The sequence below is a fragment of the Fistularia commersonii genome, chromosome 12 (genome assembly GCF_037954325.1).
Source record: "Fistularia commersonii isolate RoL2024-O1a breed Wild chromosome 12, RoL_Fcom_v1.0, whole genome shotgun sequence".
Lineage (NCBI taxonomy): Eukaryota > Metazoa > Chordata > Actinopteri > Syngnathiformes > Fistulariidae > Fistularia > Fistularia commersonii.
Genome location: NC_141295.1, coordinates 10,584,284 through 10,608,018, shown reverse-complemented (window position 1 = coordinate 10,608,018; position 23,735 = coordinate 10,584,284). Strand labels below are relative to the sequence as shown.

The 23,735-nt window shown below is 39.9% G+C and overlaps 2 protein-coding genes across 6 annotated transcripts; both read right to left on the bottom strand.

The window, feature by feature from the left end:
* Positions 1–4,462: 4,462 nt before the first annotated feature.
* LOC147228765 (uncharacterized) lies at positions 4,463–6,664 on the bottom strand. The gene is made up of 6 exons (XM_086156985.1): positions 6,467–6,664; positions 5,521–5,663; positions 5,321–5,382; positions 5,128–5,241; positions 4,926–5,024; positions 4,463–4,840 (listed from the first exon to the last, which is right to left on the bottom strand). Exons 1-6 carry the CDS (start codon positions 6,575–6,577, stop codon positions 4,722–4,724), a joined length of 648 nt encoding a protein of 215 aa, XP_086013111.1. The 5' UTR covers positions 6,578–6,664; the 3' UTR covers positions 4,463–4,721.
* Positions 6,665–7,189: 525 nt separating this feature from the next.
* fip1l1b (FIP1 like 1b (S. cerevisiae)) lies at positions 7,190–16,910 on the bottom strand. Of its 5 annotated transcripts, none has more exons than XM_086156980.1 (17): positions 16,655–16,910; positions 16,216–16,270; positions 15,426–15,492; positions 15,191–15,309; positions 14,944–15,008; positions 14,711–14,821; positions 14,279–14,409; positions 13,673–13,791; positions 13,135–13,188; positions 11,591–11,690; positions 10,647–10,803; positions 10,446–10,527; positions 9,283–9,338; positions 8,775–8,976; positions 8,498–8,521; positions 8,209–8,355; positions 7,190–7,773 (listed from the first exon to the last, which is right to left on the bottom strand). In XM_086156980.1, exons 1-17 carry the CDS (start codon positions 16,731–16,733, stop codon positions 7,629–7,631), a joined length of 1,713 nt encoding a protein of 570 aa, XP_086013106.1. In that variant the 5' UTR covers positions 16,734–16,910; the 3' UTR covers positions 7,190–7,628. The 5 variants fall into 5 exon arrangements, with proteins under 5 accessions (XP_086013106.1, XP_086013108.1, XP_086013109.1 ...); XM_086156982.1 differs by having other exon boundaries at positions 8,498–8,518; XM_086156981.1 differs by having other exon boundaries at positions 7,480–7,770.
* Positions 16,911–23,735: the final 6,825 nt, after the last annotated feature.

Below are 23,735 nucleotides of genomic sequence, written 5' to 3'. Positions count from 1 at the left end.
ATGTATTTCCATTTGTTATATTAAGAAACTACGATGCAATATCACATGTATTCTCTGTGATGGGAATACAAGTAAAGATAATACAAACCTTTCCGGTGGATTTGAGTCATACTCATGGTAACTCATTGTAATGTGCCGATTCTTTGGAATGCTTGCCTCTATGTTTAATTTTTAAGGGACTGAATTGGCACAGATTCCTTGGAATGGCCCTAACACTTTAACTAAAGGGGACTTGCAGCACCTCAGTCAAGGTCTGAGAATGACAGGCATTTGAACAATGCCATTTAGCATCACTAAGCTCTGTTGATTGTAAAAGGGATCACACTCAGGGGATAATAATGGATTAAAAATGTAGGATCAGAGAGCCTAAAGGTTTTTACAAGGTATATCATAAAATACACACGTTACTTGCATTCTTGGAAATTAAAATATGTCAGTTTTGTTTCTTAAATTAAGATATGACCCGAAGAAAAAAAAAAATCAAATCTTTTTTTATGTTGTTTTTTTTTAAGACAAATGAATGAAGCACATCTTCAGTGGACTCTCAGATCCAGGAATCGTGTTAATTTATGTGTAAAGAGACCCTTTACATGATTTCCATTGGGTTGTCTGTCAACTCATCAGTTTTCTAAATTGAGGCAAAAGGCCAAATTGGTCCTTCGTGCGGAGTGTGTGCACGTACGTGTGCCTGTGTGATGCAAACAGATGCAAATGTTCTCTGTAGATTTCAGACTGTGAACCCAGACATTTGAACCCTGCACAGAATCTTTTTTTTATACATAAATACATATATATATATATATATATTCATATATATATGTATATATAATCCAGCATTGTGTGCGTGCCAGATATCCCTCAAGTTTTGAGGAAATGAATGTAAGTTGATTTAATGATCCTCCACAACTTGTATGTGCGCACGCGCGTGCGTGTGCTACTATGGAGAGAAAAATATATGTCCATATGACTTAAACGCAGGTTTGTACAGTAATAAACTACCAATAAACAAGACTCTGGCTTTCCTCCTCCTAACTTAGTTTTTTCAGTGTTAAATGCAAAAAGTATCCCTCATTTCAGGTCAACAGAGATCTGACAGATTATTGAGTTTCGTTGTGAATCCCAAAGACTGTGTTTTCAACAACGAAAGATCTTCATTTCCAACATTGATCACCAAACCAATGACTTGACACATTCAATGTCCTGCAAAAATCCAAATCCCTAACTATAATTTCAAGCGTTTTTGAACATAAACCTTGCTAAAAGGTGTGTCCTTCAAACACTGAGTTAAATAATTAATAGGGTCTCATGTTGGTATGCGAGTCAACCATAACCATATTATACCGGATCGGTCGAGAACTGGGTTAACAACAACCACAATTGGTACTGATGACCTACAGGGTACCAGTGGAAATTGGGCTACTTTGGGTCGAAGAACAAGAGCAAGAAGAAGAGGAGAAGGACGTGCTCGGAAGCAGAGAGAGAGGAGGAAAGGAAAGAGCCTGGGACTGAGAGAAGGGACTTTGAATATCGGGACTATGACAGGAGAAGGTGGAGAGTTGGTCGACATGATGCAGAGAAGAAGGTGGATATACTGTGTGTCCAGAAGACCAGGTGGAAACGTAGTAAGGCTAGAAGCTTAGGAGCAGGCTTTCAGTTGTACTATTATGGTACTGACAAGAAGAGACATGGAGTGGGAGTAATCTTGAAGGAGGAGTTTGTTAGGAACGTTCTAGAGGTGAAAAGAATATCAGATAGACTTATGAGTCTGAAACTGAAAATTGAAGGTGTGATGCCCAATGTTGTTAGTGGCTATGAAGAAGTTCTGGAATGAGTTAGATGAAGTGATGCAGAATATTCCCCCGAACTGAGAGGTAATTGGTGCAGACTTCAATGGACATGTTAGTCAAGGCAGGATAGGAATGCAGAGGGACAGATGGTGGCAGATTTTGCAAAAAGGATGCAAATGACTGTGAACACCTTTTTCCAGAAAAAACAGGAACATAAGGTAACTTATAAGTGCGGAGGTAGGAGCATGCAGGTAGACTACATCTTGTATAGATGAGGTAACCTGAAAGAGATCAGTGACTGCAAAGTAGTTGTGGTGAGAGTGTAGCCAAACAGCATAGGATGGTGGTTTGTAGGATGACTCTGGTGACAAGGAAGATCAGAGGGACAAAGGCAGAGCCGAGGACAAAGTGGTGGAAACTGAAAAGGGAGGAGTGTTGGATGGTTTTCAGGGAGGAGTTGAGAAAGGCTCTGGGTGGTCAGGGAGAGCTTCCAGATGATTGGACAACTACAGCTGGTGTTAACCGGGAGACAGGTAGGAGAGTTCTTTGTGGGTCATGTGGAAAGAAAGTAGATAAGGAGACTTGGTGGTGGAATGAGGAAGTGCAGGAGTATGCACAGAGAAAGCGGTTAGCAAAGATGTAGTGGGACACTGAGAGGACTGAAGAGAACAGACAGGAGTACAGGGAGATACAACGTAAGGTAAAGATAGAAGTAGCAAAGGCAAAACAAAGGGCGCACAATGACTTGTATGCTCGGTTGGATAGTAAGGAGGGTAAGGATGATCTATACAGGTTGGCAAAACAGAGCGATATAATGATTGAAAGGAAGTACAACAGGTCCGGGTGATTAAGGATAGAGAGGAAAATGTATTGACAGATGCTAGAAGAAGGATGGGTAGATGGAAAGAGTACTTTGAAGAGCTGATGAATGGGGAAAATGAAAGAGAGGCAAGAGTAGATGTGACTATTGCAGACCACAAAGTAGCACAAATTAGTAAAAGTGAAGTGAGGAAGGGATTGAAGAGGATGAAGAGTGGAAAAGCAGTTGGTCCTGATGATATACCTGTGGAGGTATGGAAGTGTCTAGAAGAGGCAGCGGTAGATTTTCTGACTTTTCTACAAGAAATCCAGCAATCTGATTATTTGATGTTTTTATGGTATATATGGTTGCTGTTTGTTTGAAATGAAAGAAAAGAAACCTCAGATCTTACCGTTTTACCCGTAATGCCACTTCACTGGAGAACCAGCAAGTCTCGGAAACTGGTGTTTGTCTGCACCCCGGAGTGGGCAACAGGTCGCGCCATGGAGCAAACACGGATACACAAATCATAGTCGCAATAACCCTGTCCGGAGGTTTCACTCTCCACCCGTCAGGTTCGGTCAGTCAAAACATCTGCACAGCAGAGAGGGTGCTTGTGTCCAAGGGCACGCCAGTTGTGACACACAAAAACAGGGATTAAACCTGCAGCAGAGATAAATCAGGTGATATTACACTCTGCGATGTGGGAAAACACACTTTGATCTCAATTCAAAATTAAGGAAAAAAAAATCCCCATGCTTTCCTGAACCCCAAACAGACAATAATAATATCTGGATAATTATAATACCAAAAGCTAAAGTGATACTTGGGAGGGAGGCGAGATTCAATATTACAGCACAGGTTACTCAGTGTAGCCAAAAGCAGCCACTCGGCTTTTGCTTTTGCTCCCGAAAGCATGGTTAGCGTCTTGCATGACAGCTCTGTCACCTTGAGTGTATGTGTGTGTGTGTGTTTGTGTGTGTGTGTGTGTGTGTGTGTGTGTGGATGCTTCCTTGTGGAACACACTCTTTAAGTGGAGACCATTTACCAAAAAATTAAAACAATTGTTTATTTGTGGTTTTTAAAATTTCACTTCAAGATATTTTTTGGGGCATTTTTTTGTAAACACGTCCAGCAGGGAGACTATGGTGACCAACTGGCCCCTACATGGTGATGTATTGTAGATTCAAGGTTTCAAATTTCATCCATCAATATATTCGGAATTTGACTTCTTTATATTATTGGTTTGGATGTGTTGTAACATCGTTTCACCAAAACAATCCAGGGTTTGTCGCTCATTCGGTATTTCTTTTGTGTTTCAAATCTGACAACCAACAAAATGCAACAACTTGAGGCAGAGCAGGAATGGATGGGAGTTCCGTATAGGATAGGGGAATTGAATGGAAAAATACAAACTAAAGGTCAATCGGAAAGTTGAGATATTTAAGAGGGACAGAGGCAACATGAGAACGCACGATTCCCAATTTGTAAGTCCTCGTTTTGTCTCCTCGCAACTGGCACGCAAGCAGTAGAATCCCTGTGTATTTATATCATTTGAAAAGTTATAATCCATCTAAATTCGTCTCACCGTCTCACATATATATGCTTTTTTTTTTTTTTTTTTTTTAATTATCTATCACACACAAAGAGGTATCAGCCTCTCTAACTTGGGTGAAAATTATGCAGTTCAAAAGTCAAAACATCATAAAAGGGATATTTAACCAACGGGGGAGGATCTAAGAAGATGCACCAAAAAGGTAGAGGGCTAGAAGTTTAGCCGTCATCCTTAAAAAATACAGCTTCGCTGAGTTGGCCTTATAATTTCAGGTTGTGTTCACAATCCATTTCAGACACTCGAATGACATCATGCTTGCTATTATTATTTTTAATATATTTATTGAAGTGTCTCCACGCCTCTGTCATAGGATATCGTGTCCTTCATCGCACCTCGTCTCTCTCTCTCGAGCAGCGAGGCAGGAAAGCGGAGAAAAAGTTGGAAAACTGATACAAGACAGAAATCAAATAAGAGTTCAACCAATCGGACGTCAGGATCGGACAGGCAAAGACGGCGGAACTGTAAAACTAACAAAATCGTTGCTGAAGCCTGAAAACAATCCCAGAGCAGACTAAGCCTGTCAGTCAATTGAAAAAATATCAAAAACAGAATCCAGGATTTTCAATATCATCTTGGCATCAAAAATCATGTTGAGGTCTTCAAGCCCCCCAATGGTAGTGCTGTTGTGCGGGCAGGGCACTGCAATTAGAAACGCATTTAATGTAATGGGCTAAGCCAACAAATTAAGAGTGAACGTGGAGGTGAATGAGATTGAGTATATTACCCTCATCAGTTTGGAGGAATCGCGGCGGAGGCATCTGGAGACATTCGGCTTGTCTCTTGAGCTTCTGTACATCAGCAGCTGAGGCGTTTTGTGTCCTGCCTGGAAGTGGAGGCGGCGTCATATGGGCATACGACGGGACAAAGGGTGCAGCTGAAAGGGCTTTTTGCTCAAGTTAGGATACTGACTATATTGACTTTCTCACCAAAAAGCAGGAGACTTGTAAAGGTGTCTTCACCGCTGACGACTTTTTCATGAATGGCCAGACATGTCGGGCAGTCGGTCGGAAAGTAGACTTCCTTGAGGTAGAAAGGTTCCTCTGTAGGGAAAATACACGTTAGTGTGTCTAGTTGCTGAGTAGATACCTTTGTGCAACAGTGCAAGTCTTCGTCCCTCACCGATCAACATGGTACTGCTTTCAAAAGTCACGTTGTATTTGAAGCTGGAACAGTCATCTAAACTGTGAGGAAAGAAAGAAAGATACATTTGCAGAGTGGAATCACCGAGGAATGGAAAGACATATTTAATCAAAATACACCGATCTATATCTGGTGAGTCGGTGAATTAAGGAATACCGACAATGTGGTTGTGAATTTACACTTTCTGAGTCTGGTCAATAGTGAGGATGTTGTCCTGGCCGGTGGCACTTATGTTCACCCAGACGTTCGACATCAGGCGTGCCAGCGATCTGCTTCCTGGGATGTCGGAGCTTCCCCCGATGTACAGCCATTGACCCAAAAGCTGAATTTGGTTGATAATACAGTCAGTACAGTGGGAATAACAGCTCTGCAGAAATCATCAATGATCACCCCCACACCCCATGCTTTTAAGCAGAATATTTTCACAACATATATGAAAAATTACTATGAAGGAAAGAGAGGAAGAGAGTTCCCATCAAAATTATTCATAAATATTTTGTATGTCAATATTTGGCAGATTGAAAATTCATGTTTTAAAATGCCAGTTTTTGGAATGATAACACATATGTTTACAAAAAAAAAAAACAATAATAATAATCCAACATTTAAATATAACAGGTCTCCCTCTTTTGGATTTTGACAGTCTGGGTCACAGATCACATGAACCATAGATTGACTTCATACAAATATTGCTTTATCATTTGTTATTAGCATTTTGTCAGCTTTAACCCAAGTACAAATTAGGGGCTTGAAATGAAGTGAAAAAATTGTAATATATTTGCCACTGTTACTTTTGAATGACATTGTTGGATCATGAGCTGATGGTATTAGATCTGATATCCATCTTTGTTCGATCTGCTTCAATAATTGAGGTTCTGGATTTAAGTTTTATTTAAGGGTTAATATGTATATTTTGTATATATATTGATATTATGACTAATCCAATAGACCGTTAGGATATAAAAGAACATTTGGTTTCACAAAGTGAGACAGACTTCCTGTAGATACCGAGTTCCACTGAAAAAATCTCAATGCACGAACAGAAACTTCAACAACCAGTGGACATCTTCGGTGAGAGAGAACATGTCACTGGGTCACAAAGTGCTGAATCTGTAATTTACTTACTTCTTCTTTGCTGATTGTTATGGGTTTCACCAGAGCGTCACAGTCGCTCAGTGGAGCCGCGTGTCCAAGTGACAGGAGACACAACACCACGACCGCAGAGTTGCTCTTCATCTTCTTAGGCCTTAAGCACCTCAAGGTCTCCCCTTTCTGACCGCTGTGCTGCTTAAACTTACCAAATCTACAGTATATTTACTTTTCAATGAGCTGATATGGCCCCAGCAAGCCGGGGGGGAGGGGGAGGGAGAGACTTTGACCAGAGTGATGGGGGTTGCTCTGGTGTCCATGTGCTTGTGCATGTTTTTCAATCTCTATATCCAATTTAGGATTGGAAATGTGAGGATCCTCAACAGCAGTACAAATGAATAGAGATAATGTGTATTTTTGTAATCTGATAAGTTTACATTTTGGACATATCTCAATTTAAGAGATGGTGTCCCATAAAAGACAAAGCTTTAGAGTTAGATGAAGGAATCAACTTCGATTGTCAGGAATTGTTTACTCCAAAATGGCTTCTGTTCACAGATGGAAGTCCGAGTTGTCAGCTCAGTAAAACATTGATCGAAAACAAACAGAATCCTGAGTTTCAGCAAGGCAGGATTTCTTGAGGAGATGGTAGGAGTGAGACTCAATAGGTTACGGCAGAGATGTCAACGTGGAAATTAACACCTAATACAAAATATACCTATCGGACCTCGATTCCAAAAATTGCACAAGGACATATTCTTATCAAAAATGATTTAATTGAATACGTCAAATCTGACTGCTCTACTGAAATCTTCGTACAGAAAAGAGACGAACAACAAATCAAAAGAAAAACTGCAGAACACACATGCAGTAAAAGGAGAGGCCATAGAATGGCTGAGACAGAACAGGAGGAAGGGCGTGGGAGGGGGAATGGGCGGAAGGGGTGATGTCCTGTGTGATGTCAAACTAAGGATGGAAGAACGTTAAAAATGCAGATGTTCTTCTTTCACAGACTCTTATTCTACACCTATTATGATGATGGCAGGAGGAACACATTGGTGCTGTCGAATGGAGATTAATGATAAAGTACATGAGACGCTCGTCATTCCCTCTTTTTTTTTTCTCTCTCTCGTTTTCTTTCTCATCTTGAGACACCGACAAGACAGGTGGGAGACACACAAAGAAAAGGTGGATGTGATCACTCCATGGTCTCCTGGTTCTCCTGATCTGCGATGATCTCTTCGCTGGCCTCTTTGCCCTCCTTGCTCCTCTTACTCTTCTTGTGTTTGTGCCTCCGATGGCTGTCGCCCTCCTCGCTGTCGTGCCTCCTCCTGCTACTGCTGCTAACGGAGGGAAAATGGGTGACATTTAAAAAGTTGTTTGAATGCAGGAAAGTACAGTAATATGAGGAGAGTGACGAGAGGTGAGACGAAAGAGATAGGAGGATCAATAAGTTACAAGAACAGAGAAAGAAATAGAGGGGACAAAAAGGACAAGAGAAACTGGCAGCGGCATCACAGTATGAAGAGATTAGACAGAATGCCTTCTGCCACTGTCTCTTATTTCCATCATCTGGCATTTTTCTGCATTGTGGATTTTGTTCTATATTGTGACCTCTTAAATCGATAGAACTTGATACTTAATGTCCTTTTTTTGATTAGCACCCCTCTTTTTCTTCACATTACAATACTGCTGTGCTGTGCAGTGCTTATTTTTGTTTAAAGCTTACAATAAATAGGTCAGACAGACTGTGCGTGTTTGTGTATGAGTGCATGTACCTGCGAGAGGACTTATGGCGACCTTCCTCTTTCTCCCTGTGTCGTCTTTCTCTGTGTCTCTCTTCCTTCTCTCGGCTGGCCCGGTCACGATGTCGCTCTCCATAAGCGCGCTCCTGATACTCTCGATAACGATACCGCTCCTCATCGCTACACGGGTTAAGCACAGGGATCTTTACCATATTTGCATTCATTTTATGTTTGCCTTTACAGCAAACAACAATGGGCAACAATATTTGTTGCTATGAATAGAAAAGCTTAGAATTGATATGATATGACATAAATAAATTACCATCTAGGGGCAGCAGCTGTACTGCTGAAAATAAAAAAACAAAAATGAATGGGAAAATGTAATATGGAAAATATAGATGAAAAACAATACATATCTTATATAGTCATTTGATTCTGTTGTTGGTCAATCAGTGTCATGCATATTCAACAGATTTAGAGGAAAGGCAAAAATGACATATCAGTGTTGTGGTGTGTGTGTGTGTGTGTGTGTGTGTGTGTGTGTGTGTGTGTGTGTGTGTGTGTGTGTGTGTATATATGAGCATGTGTGTATGTGCCACCTGGTGTAGCTTATAGCTGAGGGGCTGTGATCTCTCTCCCTGTCCCTTTCTCTGTCTCTCTCATGCGTCCTCTCCCGGGGCCGCTCTCTGTCCTTGTCTCGCTTGTCATCCCGGCGGGAATAGTAGTCCCACGGTTTGGCGTTGTCCAAAATTGGGGGCCATGAGGGGGGTACACCTCCAGCCATGGGTGGAGGATAAGCACCTGAGGAGTCAAGGTGAGTTTGTTGATTTCTTCCCTCAGCCGCAGGGAATCTTCAATCTTTGTAGTTACTGCTAACAGCTAAGACAATTTATATTTCATTATATTTCTTATTCTTCCTCCTTTCCACTATTGTCTATTACTGCTATGTTTTTACTTGAAACTCTGGCACAACAATTTCCTTCGGGATTAATAAAGTTGTTCTCATCTCATCTCATCTCTTAAAATGTTTACTTAGCAATGAGATACATCCAGATATTTAACCTGATATTTCCAGGCCTCAAGTATTTCAAGTTTCATGTTTTTTACCTTGAGGGAATGGGTATGGAGGGATAGAACGTCCATCATAGCCTCCAGGATGACCACTGATGAAAGATGAGAAAGACATATTTATTGTGCATTCCTGCACATTTACATTCAGAAACAGGAGAGCAAAAAGGTTTTTCCTCACAGAAATATTCTTTTTAATTATCTGATGACAGAATATCTTATATAAACATTTCTCAATTTTAGTGCTTCATATGATTCTCCAAAAATATAGGCCACTTTTTTCAGCAAGGTAAACAAATGGTGTAGTTTTTTTTCAGCATTAAGGGTCTAATGTTAATGCTGAGAGCACTTCAAGGCCAAAACATACCTGTGGCAAACAAAGATTGCCAAAACAGAGGCCCTGTAATTTTTTACTGTATGTACCAACGGGTAGAAGATGTCCTATTTTAAACTAGTCATGCAGTTAAGGAGAAACATTCCTCTTTCAAAATTGGCTTGGCAAAGACTATTATGATGGCTACAAAATTTGAGGGAGAAAAGATTTGAGGGTGCTGGTGATGAAATGCCAGAGATGCCTGGTGACATAAATCTTCACCAAAAATTAAAGAGAAAATAGCTCTGATAAATCCCAGCTCTGCTCAGCACCAGAGAGAGGCGGCTTTGGCGGAATCATATATCAGTTCCATCATATTTCAACAATCAAGGAGCAATTGTGGTAAAATCAAACAGGGATAAATGAATTGTTGACATTGAGCTTGATTCCCGGATTAGGGTCTCATAGTCTCGTTACGATACAAACAATAGCAGAAAGATTGCCTTGCAAACTATAGCTCTCATCTATAGAGCCAAATTTTTGGTGGCTGACAACATCCAAAAAACTCACACTGAATTGGCTGATTTGGCTTTTGTAATTGAGAACGAAAGAGAAATCAATATTTCAGAACATGGTTTGAATTTCTGTTAAGGACAAGATGAAGTCAACAGTTAGGCAGATGAAAAAAACTTGCAGCTTAGTTGAAACAAAAGGTTGATCTTTTTTGTAAGAAGACCATATGTGATCACTATTATTCTATTGACATTAACAGAGAGCTACAGGGAGATTTTCTCTTCAATAAACCTGAGCAGATTTTCTTTTTTTAGCATTAAATGCATCTGAACGCCAGCTACCACTCAACAGCGGAACAGATGAGGATGTTAGATACCTGTCCATTGTAGGAATGATCGTAGGTGGGGGACCACTTGGTGGCGGAGGAAAACCAGGTGGCGGTACTGTAATAGGCAATCCTGAGAGGGGGAAAAGGGAATCAGTGTTAAGGCTCTAAAAACAAGCAACAACAAAAAGTGAAGAGCAAGTATAGAGCAAATACACCATAGGACCCAAGAGAGAAAGAGACACAACTCACTGGGCGGGGGAATAAGTGGGGGCGCAGTGCTGACATTTGGTGGCGGAGGCAGGAAAGGTGGTGGGGGTATGTTTGGAGGAAGAGGTCCAGGTGGGAAGAAGGTGGGCATTTTAGCAGGGGTGGGTTCAGATTCAGATGTAGAATGTTCAGAGATCACCTGTCCAGAGACAAAAGACAACAAAAGAGGTTAAAGCAACAACACACTCAGAGCAGTAACCCTACTGGGAGGAAGTGCTGTTTGTTTTTCCATACATTTTCAAACTTCACTAAACATGTCAATGAATCTGCCTAAACTGGAGAAAAAGCAACTCAATTCCCTGTCATGTATTATTTAAGGTGATATTTTGAAAGGCACCACTTATGTATCATCAATGTTGCCTTTGGAAATTGCCTTTAAGTTGCATTTTAACTCAAATTCTTATACATTTTTCTCATGTTTCTGAAAAGATCATTTTATGTAACACAAAGATTGAGTTTCAGCTCATCTCCTTGGAATTGGCTGTCTAACAACGGTGCCAGGAAAAACTTCAAAAAAGATTCGGAAATGTTCCAGAAATGTTTTCACAGAATATTTTCAAAACAATACTGCTCAGTTATTACTTATGAATAGAGCTTTGAAAAAAAATAAACTAAATTTCTTCTGTTTCTTTTCACTCCTAAGGTTCTGTGCTGGCTCTGAACATTCAGTATCCACCAAATTCTAGTAAACAAACAACCTAGTAAAAGCATAAAGAGCTATTTGAGACATTAATACTTTCTGTAACTTTTGAAAGCACAGGTTATTATGAAAGATTAGATGCCAAAGCAATAATAAAAATAATTCTTGATAGGAAGCATTGATGAATGTAGTCAAACTAGCTTTGCGGTCCAAGTGAAATTGCCAGAAACGTGCCAAACCCGAAAAGTTGAACTGCATCTTCCTTCAAAGTAATTGTTCTATGTACCTGAATATTGTTGCCATCTAGGTTGTGTCTACGTCGCCCTTCAACCCTGCTAATGGTGGCCGTCTGCCCACCAATGACATCTATAGTGCCACTCGACTTCCTGGAAAAGGAAATACATAATTAGAACAAAAGAATTGGAAAATATTCAACGTGGACACAAGCACACGCACTTGTTAATTAATAAATCGAGGCACATATCAAACAAAACATGTGTTGGGATGATGCTACTTATATTACAATTTATTGTGAAAAACACATTTTATGCTTGACTCGCAGAGATTTCTTGCATTGCTCCATCTATGCACACATTGCACCATGTTTTTTCCTCTGTTTATGTGTGGACTGTTTTTATACATAGATTATTGTTTCATTCCACAAGTATGGAATTGTAGTGACTTGACCGATTATATCTTATTTTTATGTAAATATAAAGGCACTATGGAAATGTATATAAGTGATAATAAATACATTGGATTGTCTCGAAATGTACCATGCCATATGCCTGAGGATTGAGTCATGTGAGTACAGGGAATAGTTTCAATGAGCACCAATTTATTTGCATATCCTGATATTTTAGTACACAAATTGTGCAATTTCCACTGTATTTTGAATGTCCGGAATATCAGTGAAGTAATAGGTAAACATCCTACAGATGATTTACCAGGTGAAAAGTGTGAACTTGAGCAACCTCATTTCAGGTTGCCAGGGCAATCAAAATTCCAACTATTAATATTTCCCTTCTAAAAGAAGATATTTTATATCAACACCAAAAGACAAACGTCAGACTTACTGACACCTCATCACCAAAGATGTGCATTTCACAAAGAATATTCAATGGTTTCTCAAGTCACACAAAAATGGTCGAGACAAAACTTCTCACAGTCTTAAAAAAATGTCTTTTGCAAAAAGGCTACAACAAATAAATAGATTATGACCAGGGCTGCATAAATAATCAAAATTTACCTCTGCCATTCAATCCGGCTGAGTGAAAAACTGCAGAAACTACAATACTATCTTGAGATCTAATAATTTTCAAAATAGCATTATAAAATTGTCTTCAGAATGAGATAAGATACATTGTGACAGATTCTCACAAAAATGTTTTTCATGAGAGCAATGAGGTAAAAATGATCAGTCGATTTAGTACTACGAGTCATACGACAATTTCAGTGAGTCAGAAGTTCTTGACATTGGATACTTTTCGACATGGTGCAGCCCTAATGACAACTAGTAGGTAATTTCTTAAGAGGGGCAATTGCTTTACCCGGACTACCAATGTGTCACAGATGTAGTCAGCTCACGCAATATTCTGGACTATCTACTGGGTCCCACTTTCCCAAGAATTTAGGCTGTCACATCCAGGATATATGCACATCAGTTCTTCAAATGGGGCCAACAAAAAGCATCTTTGATGCCTCAGAAGTGGCATGGTTCTTCGGTAGTCGAGAGTCACGGTCAAGAAAACAACGTCTGGCCATCTAAATAACTACACATTTCCCTTCAGGCACATCTAATCTTGTAGGGACAAGGCCACGCCCACTTACGTATAAGAGGACATGTCCTGAACAGGCGGGCCAGTCCATTGAGGGGGAGAGATCCTACCATTTTGAAACAAAGGACAGGGGGTAAACGAGATGAGAGTAATATTGGCTCTCCCACACACAAAAACACATACACAGTCGAAGGGATGATGACCTATTTTAACAACAGGGACACAGGTAAACCTGAAGGTGGTCAAATGTCAAGTCCGTGAGGGTCAAGAAATTGTCTGCGGAGGTAAAATCAAGTACATTTTCTTCCTACTTAAGATTATCTTTGGCTTTTCCTGTACATCTTGAAAATTCACTGCTCGGTTATCCAGCATCGTTGCTATGTAAACCTACCTAATTATGCAATAATACCTCTCCTTTGATTGAAACCATCAACTTAATCAACAGTGTTACTCTTTTTTCCCTTTATCCCTGACTCAAGTCTGTTTTTATGGTTTTCCAACTCGTCCCAAGGAACAAAAGTAGTGTCACTGCATCACAACATTTCTGTACTCAGATACCTTATCAAGCGCAAATAAAGCAATGGTGTTACCTGGAGACCTGGCTGACGACAGACTTGTACAGGCTGACTGGTGATGTGAAATCTGGCTTGGAGGTGTGAATAGATACACTGGACATGTCCTTTTCATTGCCTGTCCGACCTTGCTGAACCTAAAAGAGAAAAATGTCAGACTTTACAGCCATAACATAAAACTTGGTAAAATCTCAGATATTCTTATTTCTGTATGCAATTCATTGCTTTTTAAAGTCTCCATGTAAAAGGTACTGATTGAAAGAACACTGGCGTTTTGGTCAACTGTGTGCTGGCCTCCCTGCAGGTAGACACAAAATCCACACAAATCTAAAATTTGTTCAGTTAATTTCCAGTACTCAATTTGTTGAAACCATAAATGATACTTCAGCATTAATTAAGAGGGCTTTGCATTAAGGTCTTCTTCGTAAAGTGGCTTTCATTAAAATTCATGAGATAACTACATAAAACTAGCCACCTGGGATCCCTCTAGGTCAAGCTAAAGCGTAACACTTCCATCTAGTGTTGCATGTATTGAATAGTTAAAATGGCTAATGAAGCAGAAGAATGGGGAGGCTGAAGTTGTGCAAGTTAAGTTCGCTTTGCAACGATAAAAGCCCCTCTTACAGTAATTTTGCTGGTCACAGAGCCAACAGTTGAGACCTCCAGGCCCATGCGCAGCCGCTTCTGTTTCTCACAATAGGCTTTCCATGTATCTTCATTAAAACCGTAGTTGAAGTAGTCTGACAGATCCGCTCCTGTACGCACACAGACGGACAGATGGATCAATGGATAGACGAACACACAGACACGCACGCACACACACACACACACACGTACACACACACAAACAAAAATAGTGGATTGGTGGATAAACAAGACAGAAAAGTGTAACCAAAGTTTGTTCGTTATACCTTTGTACATACCTTTTAAAGGAGATTCATGGCTGTAACGCAACTGATAGCATCTTTTACACTAATGTTGTGGCCAAAAACTGAAGAACACCCACATACGCATCCAAACGTAAATACGTAAATTTGCTGGCATGCAAGGACAAACCTGGTTTCCTCCAGGGTTTTTCTTCAAATGACTCCATGTCCACCTCCATCACTGGGACACCATTTATGCTTCCAGAAGCATCAAGATCCACCCCTTTTAACTTTGCAGCAACTATAACAATGTAAGAAAAAAGTTTGTATCACAGGTACATTTCACTAATGATATGTGTTTTCAGATATTTAGAAAACATATAGGATTAAACAACAGCAAAAGGGTCTGGAGAGAAAAGATACCTTGTCCATATGGTCTTGACCCTGTGGTTTTGATATTAAGATTGACAGGTGGGGCCCCATATGGCCTTGGGGAAGAAAGGGAATTATTAAACTGTGTTGATCAAAAGCTTTACTCTTTTAGATCTGTCCTAGTTTTGTTTGTGTATGTGCTTTTATTTTCATTTTTTTCATAAATAAATGTCTTTCTAAAAAAAAAGACATATATATTAACACTTCACAAGCTGAAAAGACGCATGACAACACTTACGTATATTGTGGTGCTCCAGTTTTTATGTCTCCAATGGTGACACGGACATCATCGTCATCATCATCGCTGTCACTGTCACTGTCCACGTCCTCACCTGCAGCCTCACTGGTGCCATGAGACTGAAAAACAAGTTGCTTTTTTTACACGTGAATACAAAGACATATATAATAACCCTATATAGTAATCCTATATAAAATTAAACAGAAAACTGGTTTGCCATTGTATCTATCATTACCTCAGAAGCCACTCCATTATCAGTAGCATGCACAGCAGCATCCTCTGTTGAGTTGTCAGCAGGTGCACTGAAAAGGAAATGATGTGTAGAAAAGTACATTCTAAGAATACACAAAATAATGTGTATGTGTATGGTTATGGCCACATATATTCTTAAGATATATGTCTAACTGGAGAGGTAAGTAAACAATGACAGCATCTGAGAAGAAAGAAATAATGGTATTGAACTGTCAGTTGCAAAATGCAATTGACATTTGAGCAAAAGATGCTTCTCTCCATATTTACTAAAATTTTTAGAGTTCAAAATGCTAATTATCAGTCCCTGCATTTAAGATTGTGGCCTTTGGTTTGTCCATTAATTGCATTAAACTAAATAATTCACAAATATACAAATTCCACTCTTAAATGAATTAAGTAAGACAATATTGATATTGTAACACAAAAATATAAGTCACAAAAACTCTTACTATTATCAATAGATTGTTCTGAAAAAAAATCCTTTTTTACAGGCTTCCAATTCCATTAGTACACACATGCAGTGAATATTTTGTAAAATATTACATTTACTATAGGAGTTTGATTTCCATTAATTGATTATCCAGTTGGATTACAATCAGGGAGATTACTAATGCGAATAACGGCTGAACCAAGAGTTTGACCATCAGTTAGCCTCTTCCTCGTCTATCGCTAGAATGTAAACAGGTGTCCTTTAAACGTGTCCTTGGGAATTAAATTGAACAATGTATTACAGATATCCAAAGAATTTGTATGGGTGACTGGGTTGTCCTTACCTTACAGCAGCATTCAGCTTGGCTTCTTCATCCTCCTCTTTGCTTTCAGACTCATCTGAAAACCACATTAGACATGTGCTTAAACTGTATGCAAACTTCAGCTGACCTGGTGGCCACAAATTACTTCAAGAAACTTCTGTGAGAGTTCAAGAAACAATAATGAACATTTTCATTATCGACAAGGTCTAAACAAGTGACAATAAGAATAGCTTATGATACTTGGTTACTAATTACACAACTACAAGAGAACCAAAAAATATATAATAAACCGGCCCCCCGTTAGCTAGCTAAGCTAACAACAGCTCAACACCGACATTACAGTATTTTTTGAAGGGCAAAAAAGCCATCTTTGTTAATATTCAAGTGAAGGAACTAACTTTAGTGTAATTCATGCTATTTGGTATTCCATATTTGTGATTATTAAGCAAAATGGATTTACCTCCATATAGCCATTCCTCCTCCTCGTCTCCGGCGCTAGCGTCGGTGGTGGTTGTTTTGTCCGCTTCTTCCGCAGACATGTTCAAAAAACCGAGCGGCAGCTTTAGATTAGCTAAATTATATTGAACAGATCGTGTGAAAGCAAAATGTGAGATTTGGGGTCTCCTCTTGAGGGGGGAAATGAGATTACGGATCGAAATTTAGGATATCATATGTGCATCTTCAACCGTAAGCGAGCCAGAATTAAAACGGAAGAGATTGAATGAGGTTACATGTTGTCAAGTATGAAGGCATTAAAAAAAACAGCGCCCCCTCGTGGATTAAATAATATCGCCGCCTAGAAATGGAACTAAAAGTAAACAGTTTTGTGGATATAAATCACAATTTTTAGAAAATATACATTTGTTATGTTGGGGTCCAGTTCCTTTGCAAAATTCAGAAAAAACTGAAGGTAAGAAAGCAAATGGAATTGATTAAAAATGGCTTTTTTGCATAAAAAATCTTCCAAAACTAAGGCTTGCACAAATATGGTGTGAAATGAAAAGTACAACACTCCTTCTCTCAAGTCTACGTTGGGAGGCTCTCAGACATTTATACTTAACTTCATTATCTGAGAAAATGTACTGAGGTCCATTACATTAAATCATATACCTGACTGCAACTCCATTACTCCCTAATGGTTGGCAATTTCGAGTGAGAAATCTTTTACAAGAATATGATAGATTGTGCTGCTGCAAAATATGACAAAAGAGAAATTAATTGTAAGTAAAAACCATAATTTTTCAAGTGGCGATTAAGGAAAAAGGCAATTAAAAACTAGAGGAAAAACAAAACTCAGTTCAAGTACATTTTGAACTGTATGCAGATCCAATTCTGTCTGCTTGAGTTTCAAGAGACTTTTTTGTTTAGTTTCTATAATGCAAGTCAAGCCTGTGTGGTTGTCAGATATTGATGTCTGAGGAAAAAGGACAAAATCCACACACACACTGTCTACACTCCTTTAGCAGTATTAAAAACAATAATACTGGTAATAATGTTAAACCAGCATTCTGATTATCATAATTTCTACTATTATTATTAGTGATAGTAGTGGTAGTAGTAGTATAAACATGAGGCATTTACAATTAAGACAATATAATTACATCCAGGTAAGACCACTTTTCATTTTGAAGGTATAGGTTTAAAAAGACAATGGTTAATTTTGCTCTCAACCTAGAATCTTTTACCACACACACACACACACACACACACACACACACACACATATATATATATACACTGCTCAAAAAAATAAAGGGAACACTTAAAAAACACATCCTAGATCTAAATGAATGAAATATTCTTATGAAATACTTTGCTCTTTACACAGTTGAATGTGCTGACAACAAAATCACACAAAAATGATCAATGGAAATCAATTGTATCAACCCATGGAGGTCTGATTAGGAATCACACTCAAAATTAAAGTTAAAAACAAACTCCAGGCTGATCCAACTTTGATGTAATGTCCTTAAAACAAGTCAAAATGAATCTGTGTTGCTTCCTGAGTGGACACTATGATTTCACAGAAGTGTGACTGACTTGGAGTTACATTGTGTTGTTCAAGTGTTCCCTTTATTTTTTTGAGCAGTATATATACACTGTATATAACAACACCTGCATGATTGCTGTCAATGAAACTGACTACCGTCACTGTGGTTGTGGCTCAGTTTGAAAAAGAAGTTGACCATTAAAGTAACAAGGATTCTTAATGCATTTTATGGCCTTTGACCAGTTAAGTGGGGCCACTCTAGTGTGTCAGTAAGTGATATGGAAATCTATGTTTTTTGGCACTCTCTTAACCACTCTATGCCATTATCACTGCTTTTCACTGGTGATTTTAAAAAGGCATGGATGTCAGTCAGTTAAGCATGTTTGTTGCAGAAATTAAATAATGAAGAGACAAGCAATTATACATGACCATGCAGAACACACACCCACACACACACATACAAGTGGGATGAGTTGTGATTACATTGATTTGTGATCCCCTGGTGTCAGTACCATGGCAGTCAATATATATCAAGTATCTCATGTATCTCAGCTGCAAGTTGGTTTTTTTTTTGTGGATTCTCATATGTTCAGACACACACACACACACACACACACACACACACACACACACACACACACACACACACCCATACACGTACACAACAGAGGACAAGAGAAGTAGAGGGGAGATGCTAATGGCCTTCAGTTAAACTGATCATAGAAATTACATTTATTTCATTCACTCTGCTTTCTAAGTCTCATCTCTCACCCAATCTCCCCTCTCTATCTATATCCTCATCTGACTGCTGCTTTTGGCTTGCTTCCTTATTTTGCTATGTTTTATTTTATAAACATCAATTTAATCTGCTTCCAAACCGTCTTCCTTTGTGTGCAAACATTTTAGATGCTGGATCCTACCATGACAATAGCCAGTACAGCTGTTATGGTTTACAATAATGTTTGACCATTTTAAAAAAAGAAAAATAAATTAAATAAAAAGACTGCAACATGCAGCCATATTAGTATTTAAAGTCCCAAAGCAGTATACTAAATTGGAAAAAGCGATAATATCAGAAGCAGTTTGAGGACTATGAGATATAAGATTAAAACTGTCTGCATGGGAGCAAAAATACTCCACAGACACAGTGGGTATTGTAACACTCATACCTCCCTGGTAACGGTAACGCAATGATTCTTGATACGTTATGTAAATCAAAATTTCCTGGCTACCATTGATACACAGTCTAAATGGCAACTAAATTAAAGGGTAGAGATAGAAACAGTGGAAATCTATTTTGAATGTTTCACATGTTGTTTACCCTCCCCCCCTTTTTTATTTTGAAGCTCTGAAGTGGACCGTTTGCTTTAGCTTGTCCTCTTTTAGACTCCATTTAATATCATTCTTCCTTGTTTGTTTACATAATGCTCTCCATCCTGTTGCACCATATTTGTTTTTACTTTTCCCCTCCTCTTTCTGCTTCACCCTCTGTATCATCCCTCCTCTGTCTCCATGCCTTTTTCCTGCCTCTATCCCTCGCTCCCAACGGTGGATTAGAACGGTTTACGGCCCGGTCGATGCTAATCACGTCTATCCAGATAGAGGGCGATCACTTGTCTATCAGTAATTATATACCCTGATAATAGCTTACTGAGGTATGCGGTTTAAACATATGGTTATCGCAACAATCTGATGCCGTGCAAAAGAGCCCCTTCAGACCCACATTTTTCCTGCTGGGCAAAAACATTTCTTAAACTGATTCTGACTCGAATCCAACATAAAAACAAAGTGGAGAAAACACATTTTGACCAACATTTTTTTTTCATATCCATTTCGATGGAAGACAGGACGATATGAGTGTAATATTTCATAAATAATTAAGAAAGAGTCGATGTAAGGTTTTGAACATGAAAGTCACAGGTGTGCATGGGCTTGCAGAAAGAACAGTACATTTTATAACGCAATCTGAACATGCACATAAACACAATATACTGTATGTACGATTTTGATAGATTGTGGGTTTTAACATGATAACATGGTTATTATACTTGATAATACTTGGAATGGAACTTGAACATGAGAATTTACTTATTTGTGGATGTCTTGTCATTGTCGTTGAGCAGTTCTGGTTTGGTGCAAAGCACAGGTGGATGTTGCACTTGTCACAAGTCATGTTTTTCCTGTACAGATTTGCATCTTGCATCTGGTAGCCTCTTTCTTTTCATCATCGCTTGGCATGTGGTCAACTACAGTTAGGTCCAGAATATTTGGACAGTGACACAATCTTCATAATTTGGGCTTTGCATGCCAACGCATTGGATATGAAATGAAACAACTACAATGGACTTGAGGTGCAGACAGGTTTAGTTCAAGGGGTTGAACAAAATATATGATTAAACATGTAGGAATTGTTGCTATTTTTATACAAACAAATAAACATAACCCCAAGTAAGATGTTACTTTTCAATATTTTGTTGAGAGTCCTTTGCAGGCAATGACTGCCTGAAGTCTGGAACCCATGGACGTCACCAAACACTGGGTTTCCTCCTTTGTGATGCTTTGCCAGGCCTTTACTGCAGCTGTTTTCAGTTGTGTCTTCTTTGTGGGTCTTTCTGCCTTACGTTTTGTCTTGAACAACTGAAAAGCATGCTCGATTGGATCGAGAACAGGCGATTGACTCAGCCATTGCAGAATATTCAATTTCTTTGCTTTAAAAAACTCCTGGGTTGCTTTTTGCAGCATGTTTTGGATCATTGTACCGTACACCATCTGTACCATGAAGCACCGTCCAATCAACTTTGCTCCATTTGGCTGAATCTGAGCAGAAAGTATGTCCATATACACTTCGGTATTCATCTAGCTGCTTCAGTCTTTTGTCACATCATCAATAAACACAAGTGACCCAGTGCCATTGGAAGCCATGCATGCCCATGTCATCAAACTGTCTCCCCCATGTTTTACAGAAGATGTGGTGTGCTTTGGATCGTCAGCTATTCCAATTCTTCTCTAAACTTTCTTCTTCCCATCGTTCTGGTACAGGTTGATCTTAGTCTCACCTGTCCAAAGAATGCTGTTCCTGAATTGGGTTGGCCTCTTCAGATGTTTTTTGGCGAAGTCAATCTGGCCTTTCCTTTTTTGAGGCTGACTAATGGTTTGCACATTGTGGTGAGTCTTTTGTATTTCCTCTCATGAAGTCTTCACTTTATGGTAGACTTAGATACTGATACACCTACTTCCTAAAGAGTGTTCTTCACTTGAGTGGATGTTGTGAAGGGGATTTTCTTCACCACAGAAAGGATTCTGCGATGATCCACCACTGTTGTCTTCCGTGGACGTCCAGGCTATTTTGAGTTCCCAAGCTCACCTGAAGCTCCTTTTTTTTTCTCCGAATGTACCAAACTGTTGATTTGACCACTCCTTTCGGCGATCTCTCTGATGGATTTCTTCTTTTTTTGCAGCCTCAGGATGGTCTGTGTCACCTCCACTAAGAGCTCTTTTGACCGCATGTTGTGTGTTCACAGCAACAGCAACCAAATGCAAACGCCACACCTGGAATCAAGTCCAGACCTTTCAACTGCTGTAATGATGACCAGTTACTGAGGGAAGAGCTCATGCAGCCTTGTTATTTTTTTGCAGCCTTCTGAGTCAATTGTCCAATTACTTTTGGTCCCTTTAAAAAGAGGCAGCTACGTATTAGAGCTGTAATTCCTCACCCCTTGCTCCAATTTGGATGTGAATACTCTCAAATTACAGCTGAGAGTCTGCACTTTATGCTCATATTGATTATATAATTGCATCCTGAATATGCTTTCGAAACAACTAAAATAACAAAACTTGTATCACTGTCCAAATATTTCTGGGCCTAACTGTATGCCATGCTGCTCTTGAGGCCAGACACTCTAAAGTGGTCTGTGAGCAGGTCTGCAGGGCAAAGGCTGTGGTTCTGGAGACATGCAAGGTCTTCCATATTTTTGTGCCCCTTTTTTTTGGAGTTTCACAAAACATTGGGCCACATTCACCTCGAAATGGAGGAGATCCTGGATGTCTTTGGTATTGGTATTGGCCCTCTTCACATTTAGCCTGTACCCCAACTGGTTGTAGACCCGTGTCAAAAGTGTGTGTGATCATTCTCAGGGTCTGTTTTTTGGCCGAATATGTGTAGAGTATAGACTGAAAAAATGATCTAGCCGGTCGGCTCCACCCATTCCTTCATTGTACAGCTTCATCACTTCTGGACGTGGCACCATCACAAATTGGACCTTCTTTTTGTCCCACCGCTGAACTTCCAACACCATCGAAGTCGAAGGCCATCAAAACTGGTTTGTTGTCACACCACTCTACCGTCACTGCGTAAAACTTCATCACAGCTTCCCTGTGGCCTTTTGCTCATCTCTATGTCAGACTGTAGAGGAGGCCTAGCACAGCAAGAGACACTTGCTCTTCCAGTGGCATGAATTTGCCTCTCAGCCAGCAGCTCCAGAAGATTGTACATTGTGAGGTAACTGTCAAAGTCCAACTTGTGTCTGGCTTCGGTGATTTGCTAGCAAAGGTGGTCCAAATCCCAGCAGCTTCCTATGATATTGAGACAGCTCCATTGGGGTGTTTTGGGGTGGAGCTGTCAACTGATCACCACAGACATAGAAGACCCAAACATAATGTGAGGATCTGTTGGGAACATCTGGCAGAGTGGCAGCAGCCCCTGTCAGAAAGAGTTTCAACTCCCACCACCGTCAGAGCTTTGACTATGTCTCTAGAGAGGCAAGGGACACTGAGTCCGAGTGGGCCATTTTTCGTGGCTCCATTGTTTTGGCGGCAGACCAGGGCTGTGGCCGTAAGGTGTTCTGTGCCTGTGGATGGAGTGGAAGATTAACAGGCCGATCGGTGAGGCATCAGCAGTGATGCAGACTCTGCCCCAGTCTGCTGTGGTGAAGAAAGAGCTGAGCCAAAAGGCGAAGTTGCTCTAAGCTCCTAAGCTCACCTATGGTCTTGAACTGTGGATTGTGACCGAAAGAACAAGGTCACAGATCCAAGCATCTGAAATTAGTTTTCTCAGCATGGTGTCCTGGCGCTCCCTTGGAGGTAGGGTGAGGAATTAGTCCATGTGGTAGGGAATCAGAGTAGAGTTAACAGATGTGGTGGCTTAAGGATTCCTCCTGTACACCTTCCTGGTGAAGTATTTCGGGTATGTCCACTTAGAAGGAGACCCAGGACACGCTGGAGGGACTATGTTTCTAGGCTTGCCTGGGAGCACCTCGGGATCCCCGCTGAATAGCTGGTCCAGGCGGAAGGAAGTCCCGGGCGTCTTTGCTTCAGCTGCTGGCCCTGCAACTTGACCCCGGATAAGCGGTCGAGGGGGGTCTTAATACGGCAGTTTCTAGTTCATTGTTAAATACAAAGATCCATCTGGCGTGAGAATAAATGCCTATCTATCCGAGGATCCCCAGTATGACATCACTGCTGAAAATGTGTTCACACAATCTGTTTTCATCTCGTGACTTTGTCACAGTGCGGTGTGAACAAAGAGAATTTGAAAATTTTGATCATAAAATCA